Raw genomic sequence first — 7,234 nt, 5'->3', positions numbered from 1 at the left:
CTACCATAAAGACACGATCTAAGAAATACAACTTAAAACCTTTGCACTCGTCATATAAGGTAACAGAACCGCCTAGCGGTGTGTCAACACACAAAGGTTTAGATAAAGGTGTAGTTTTAAAACGTTCTTTCTCAACATACTGATGAGATATAAAGGAATGTGAAGCACCCGAATCAAACAAAACTCTGAATATAAACTGAGATGAACTAAAGGTGCCTTCAACATTCCCATGTCCTGGCATAGCTGCATAGGCTCTAGCACGAGTGATTGGTGCTGGTGCTCTATTCTGCTGATTATCCTGCTTGGTAGGGCAATAACGAGATAAATGACCCACCTGCTTACACTCCCAGCAAACCCTTTCAATAGGAACTATGGCTCTAAGTGTTGGTGCTGGTGCATGTAAAGGTAACGCTGCTGGTCGATACAGAAGAGCGGGAACACGACCTTGAAACTGGTTACCCTGCCTCTGCCACTGATTCCTCTGAGGTCTATAGCCTCCAGGCTGCCCCGGTGGCCTATAACCACCCTGCTGTGCAAATCCTCCCTGGGATCGGAATACACCCTGCTGGTGAAATCCCCCCTGAAACCCCTAGGATGGTGGTCTCTGAAACGGACCCCTCTGAGTAATATCATAAGGCCTAAACCTATTCGACTGCCTGCTCTCAAAATGCTGAGGGCCAACAACAGGTATCTCACCAAACTTCCTCTTCCCCCTTGACTCTCTGAGGGTTGCAATCTGCTCCTCATATCTCAACGCCAAATCCAACACACGATCAAAGGTGTCCCCGTCAAAAGGAATTAATTTGTTGGCCCAGTAACTCTCTAGTCCACGTATGAACTTTTGGTTTTTCCTCTTATCAGTATCCACAAGATGGGAAGCAAACCTCGATAACTCATTAAACTTGGTCACATACCCAGTCACAGACTTCTCGTCTTGAGTCAACTCAGAGAACTGTTGAGCCAACTGCTCTTTTATTGCTTCAGGAATAAACTTGCTCTCAAATCTCATCTTGAAGTCCTCCCAAGTCAAAGTTCTAATGTCCAGACTAGGGGTGAGAGCTCGCCACCAAAACCTAGCAGTGTCATCAAGTTGGTGAGCAGCCAACTCCTACTTCTGTACCTCAGTAAGCTGCATACGCTCAAATACATTTTCACAACTTTGAATCCAAGACTCTGCTGTGATCGCGTTCCCAACACCAGTAAACCGCTGCCCACCAAGAGTATCAAACTCTTTATTGCGCTTAGCAAAAGGATCTCCCTGAACAGGCTGGTTATTTTGCATAGCCTGCAACAACTTATTCAACTGTTCTCCTGACATCTGTACTGGAGTGTCGAACATAATGAGTAGAAGAAAAATGCCTATCAAGATCATCTTTAGGAAAATCGACAGTGTTATCTCTTTTAGGGCCTCTTTCCACTAATAAATCTTTGTAATTTTGATCCATCTTATCCCAATTTCGCGGGTCATCAATGTTTACCGGCCCAAATAAGTCAGCCACATTTGTTTGTTGATTAAGTTCTTCATCAACCAAATCCTCATCATCTTCATCCACCAAATCTTCATTGTTTGCAACCACCAAATTTTCATCGTCTTCAGCTACCAAGTGTTCATGTGTGTCATTCATCATATGATCCTCATTATCATTGATAATTGTATATTCCTCATCTACCAAATCTTCATGTGGTGCATCCACCAAATTTTCATGTTCTTCATTCACTAAATCTTCATCAGAACTATTTTTTTTTTCTTTGCCGCTAGAAAAATACTTATGAATAGCTCCTATTTGAGATCGAATAAGTTGTTCTATTTTTTGCTTCTTTTTTCTTTTGCTACTTCCAGATGCATGCATTCTAATTCTAGGAGGCATGATTGTAAACAACAAACACTCCAATCTAATTATCTAAATATTTAATACCAAAAACCAGGTAGAGTGAGTGGAGTTTTGTACCTTTACGTCTTTACTTCTTGAACAGGCGAACAACGACTGAGTTTATCTTTTTTGTTTTGTTTTTTGTAGAAGTTTGGTTTTGGAACAGCGAATAGTGACTGGGGTTTTTTTTTTTAATGTTTCTGTAGGTGGCTTTTTGACTTTTGATTGAAAACATAATAAACTTTCCTTTTGTGGGCTTTTGTAGGCGAGTATAATATGGCTCTTAAATTTGATACTGACTTGGTGGCCCAAAGCAGCGGCTTGGCTTGCTTTGCATCAGGGCCGACATTGAACTAACTCCATCTTTTTCTTACTACTTTTAGTTTCTGAACATATAACATCCGGTTCATGTTCTCGGATGAAGTCCTTAATAGTATGAATTGTCGACACAGAATCCAGACCTCGACAATTTAGGGCTAGAAATTGTAATCATTGACCAAGAGGGATTTATTACTACCTCGAGATATAATTTTTTTTTTCCAGAAAAATGATATTATTTCCAATTCACTATTTTTCTTTGTATTTTCTGAATTTATTTTCATTTAGTGTCTCTCAACTCGAACTCTGTGTAACCAAAAAGCAGATACTGCGTCAAAATTTGTATACTTAAATCACTTCTATGCACTTCATACCTAGTCAACTAACAAGCCTAATCATTCTAATCTCCTACCAAACGATAGTGTCCTTATTTCCTTCTCTAATCATCCATAAGCAATTGCCACAAGTACAATTTCCGTACTTATAACTCATAAGTAGTAGCCATGCACAGACATTGTTTCGCCTACGGTTCTAATCCTGGACCATAACGAAGTGTATACACTTTATGTTTAATGATTAATCACAATAGTTTTTAAGGAAACAATGAATCCAAACGAACAGAACAATCACAGATACTTAAATCCAATAGTTCTAAAATGCAGCTAACCTCTAATTCACTAACTAAATAAAAGTTAAGGTAGAATGAATAATACATACATGAAATTGCATATCGTTAAACCTCCATAACTTGCTCGGTATTCCATTCATGACTCCGTAATCCGCATCATACAATCACTAAAAGTGTTTTCTGATTGGTAGATCTGTTCACACAAAATGAATCTAAATTTTAACTAAAACAAACAAGTGCGTTGCCCTTCACTCATCAAGCAAGGGTTATCTCAACTTATCTCCTATTTTTGGGTTCAAGCAAGGGTTATCTCAACTTATCTCCTATTTTTGGGTTCGTTCTAGATAAGCCAATTAGAATTCCCTCCCTGCATATAGCCAATTAGTCTCCCCCTCCTAAATACACACAAAAAAATATACCGTCAACATTTTTTTTTTTGTATATATTTAGAGAAGATCCTAATTTCCCCATCTAGTGAGGAGAAAAGAATCCTAATTGGCTCATCTAGTTAGGAGTAATACTAGTTAACCCCTTATCTTTTTGCCTACATAATTTGCTCGACTTCATTGTCATTGACACAACTAACTCTTAACTTTCCTTCAATAATTGAAACTTGGACAGGGAGAGTGAACATCCGAACATCCACTCTTTTAATAGTCTGGAACAAAAGAACACGATCATTTCTGTCAACTTGCAAAACAAACAGTTTCCATTGAATCCATTCTCGTCAAATAGAAAGTACCACTAGATGATAAAAGTATGGGAACAAATGACTTGCGCTAGAACAAAATATGAATTACACCTAAGTAATGAAGACAGCTCCATAAAATACTCATGGGTCATCATTTTAAATCCAACAGAATTGGAACCAGAATTCTACCCATTTAAATGTATACTTATTATTACAGCCATATCTTGTGAATTAAAACCTGACAAAGTCACTTGTGTTCATGCATACTTATTATTACAGCCATATCTTGTGAACTAAAATCTGTCAGTGTCACTCACAAGTTCCGTACTTACGGCCGAATTTTCAGATCTCCGCTTTATCATAACATCCATATATGGTTGGATGATTTTTCCTACGGTTAGGAGGTGCAACACAGAAAACTGCATAAAAAGTATATTAAACAGAGTTAACTTGGTATTATAGGAAAAAAAAAAAAAAAACTTGTTATTATTGAAAGAAAAAAAAAAACAGAGTTTACTTGCTCAAGAAGCACTTTTAGCATATTACAAAAAAATTAGTATATCATACTATCGTAGAAGTAACACAAAACAGCTAAGTAATTTCCAACTGTAGGCAAGGATTTCATTAGAGATAGTAAATTCAACGAAAATTAAGAAAGTCAGTATAAATTTATAATTTAGAAAATAGAAAAAAAAAAAAAAAAGTTTAACATTGTTTATAAATTTATAAATTAGACATAACTTTTAAAAAAAATGTGCGGATGACGTACCCATAAAACAAACAGCAAATAAAGATGTGAAACAAACGAAAAATTCATCTAAGATAATTGTGATCTCAAATTCTAAGGCATATTTGTCTTCTTATAATGCCGAAATAGCAAAAAAATTAAATTTAAGATCTAAACAACAGTAACACGGTGAACGACAAAGTCATAAGAAGTTGGTTGGTAGAAATGTCCCTTATTAAAATCAAGGCCCAAAATTTCAATATCGGTTAATATATCGGTGTACCCAAAAACCGATATAAAATATATCGGATATATCGGATATATCGGTTTTTTTGGTGACCAGTCCAAACTATTTAAAATATAAAAAATATCGGATATATCGGACATATAATATCAGAAATATATCGGAAATATCGGATTTATATTTAAAAATGGTCAAAAAGTCAACCGATATATATCAATTATATCGAAAATATCAATTATATCGGCGATATAAAGTTTCATATCGGAAATTCCGATATATCTCGGAAAAAAAGGAGTTCAATATTCGGTGGATATATGTCGGAAATATCGATATCGGTGTACCAATTTACCGAGATATATCGGCGAGATATCGTATATCTCGGCGATATTTTGGGCCATGATTAAAATAAACGATGACATAGATTTCTTACCCTCATTCTCGGTCTTACCACTAACTGAATAATCCAGAAGCAGTACCAGAACATCCTGCAATCCTGCATAGAAACAATCTACGTACGTTAACAACGCTTTAACTTATAAAATATTGGGTTAACTAGTATTACCCCCCACTAGATGAGCCAATTAGGATTTCCCCCCGACTAGATGAGAAATTAGGGTCTCCTCCCTAAATACACAAAAAAAAAAAAAAGTCAAAGTGGGTTGACCGAAATTTTTTTGTGTGTATTTAGGGGGGAGACCCTAACTTCCCATCTAGTGGGGGGAAATCCTAATTGGCTCATCTAGTGGGGGGTAATACTAGTTCACCCTAAAATATTTAATAAATCATTCCTAAACCAGGAATACACTAACCTTTAAGCTTATTTAAGGTTTCCATATCAATTTCAGCAGCAAATCCAAACAGCCCAACACCCTTCCTTCATATCCACTATATTTGTTTCTCCTTAAACATCACCACCAATCATGATCAACTCTCTCTCCCTCCCACTCCATGTGTTAAAGATTATTAGAAAATACACTTACGAAAAACGTTAGTTAGTCAGCACACTTTTGATTTTCAGTTTTTTTTTCCGACACAGCTTTACTTGCGTAGCAAAGTCACCTCAAGACTATAACAGAGCGCTTAGTAAAATAGTAAAAGCTTACCACTGCCGTCCTTGATCCGAGCACTATAGTAGCAATCTTCCCTGATAAACTGAACTCCTCCGCACTCTATAGAGGAAAATATATACAATTAGCTTTAATTGTGAAGAAGCCATTACATACATGATGATATATATATATATATATATATATATATATATATATATATATATATGAGATATCGAAGTCAGCACCAACTAACCTTGAAGACATTTCTGGGTAGCCTCATTGAACTCAGCGCCAAAACCATATGGTCGCTCACACGAAACAAGGTAAATTTTCAGTCTTGCTTGTTCGCTGTTAAGAAACACAAATAATATATAATAAGTTGGTTAAGTTAACATATTATGATGATAAAAGCAGGGTATAATAATAATGTAAATTTTTATTACGTGTGAATGGCAAGAGGTAAAGTTACTGTCCAAGCATAATAATCGAACAACTCTTCCTCTGACAAGGAGTCTAAATCAATGCATTCGCTCTCCACATAAACAAGCCAATGATTTTTATCTCCAAGTTTAGGGGGAGCTTCTAGTGCCTCATCCAGCAAAGATCCAAAACTTTTAATCTTTAGAGGATTCCAAGCATAATCAGACTCGTTGAAGTGATGGTGACCAGTGATTATGATATTATTTTTTTTAATTTCATCAAGAGAAGGTGCTGCGGATGAAGCAGCAGAGTGACGAGCAAGAATGGAATTGAGAAATGATGCTGTTGTTGATTTCATTCGCATTATTGATGTGGATGGAAAAACTGGACTTTTGGCGGAGAAAAGGAAGCTTCTTCGGGCAGCTCTCATTGCAGTAGCCATTGCTCAGGGTTATGAAAAGGTTTCAGTTTCACCTCTAGGTTTTTGTTAACGGCTACATACCGAATCTTTCCTTTTTATTGGAGTTGACCCATCAATTAAATGTGAGTTTGTTTTTGATTTTTGGACCGTTGGATCACACATCTAACGGTCTCGGATCTCGTCCCTATAAAGATATCCTCGGGTAGCTTACTAATATTGGGAAAGTTAACATTTGGGAAAGAATTAATTTAATGAGAAAGAAGATATTGTAGGCCACTATAACTTACAATTCCGTCAAATCCTCCAAGTCAGAAAGCTCATCTGACGGAATGTTACCCGTCAAATTTATTTTGATAGTAAGTAGGTCATTGATCTCTCGAATTTTTTAGTGTTCCAAGTTCCAACTAATTGAGTACATGATTAAAATTGTTTGCCTGCTTAAACCCTTTTAACTTTTCATTCTGCGGTTGATTGAAAAGATAAAACTAAATGCCAACAATTAACAAAAAGAAAATTAAACTGATTTTGTGAAGTAATCACAATCAAATGGATTAAACCGTCATTTTTTGAACATGCCAATGCTCCAGCTATCTGGAGAAGTTGCATGCTTTAGGAACTCTCTCTCTCCTTGATAACTTCTGTTCCTTCAACATCCTTCTCCACTGTTATTTTTTCCACACGCCGAAGCTCCCTCAGTTGCTGCGCTATCTCCTTGAGTAGATGTGTTCCTTCTGTCGCCTTTCTGTAGTGACTGAAAAGCATGCTTTAAGAACTCTCTATCCTTTTCAATAGCTTCCAATCTTGTTACAGCCCGATTTTCTAAATAATTAAAATAAATGAATAATTGAAATATAAATATCTCAAC

At 36.3% G+C, this 7,234-nt stretch overlaps 1 protein-coding gene across 1 annotated transcript; it reads right to left on the bottom strand.

Moving 5' to 3' along the window:
* Nucleotides 1–3,622: 3,622 nt before the first annotated feature.
* Nucleotides 3,623–6,416, bottom strand: LOC147523023 (multiple organellar RNA editing factor 5, chloroplastic/mitochondrial-like). Its single transcript, XM_086561199.1, has 5 exons — nucleotides 5,972–6,416; nucleotides 5,782–5,876; nucleotides 5,583–5,648; nucleotides 4,910–4,972; nucleotides 3,623–3,927 (listed from the first exon to the last, which is right to left on the bottom strand). Exons 1-5 carry the CDS (start codon nucleotides 6,388–6,390, stop codon nucleotides 3,851–3,853), a joined length of 720 nt encoding a protein of 239 aa, XP_086417325.1. The 5' UTR covers nucleotides 6,391–6,416; the 3' UTR covers nucleotides 3,623–3,850.
* Between the last annotated feature and the right edge of the window lie 818 nt (nucleotides 6,417–7,234).

This window comes from Coptis chinensis, chromosome 1 (assembly GCF_015680905.1).
Source record: "Coptis chinensis isolate HL-2020 chromosome 1, ASM1568090v1, whole genome shotgun sequence".
NCBI classification, from domain to species: domain Eukaryota; kingdom Viridiplantae; phylum Streptophyta; class Magnoliopsida; order Ranunculales; family Ranunculaceae; genus Coptis; species Coptis chinensis.
This window is presented reverse-complemented; position numbering and strand designations above follow the sequence as displayed.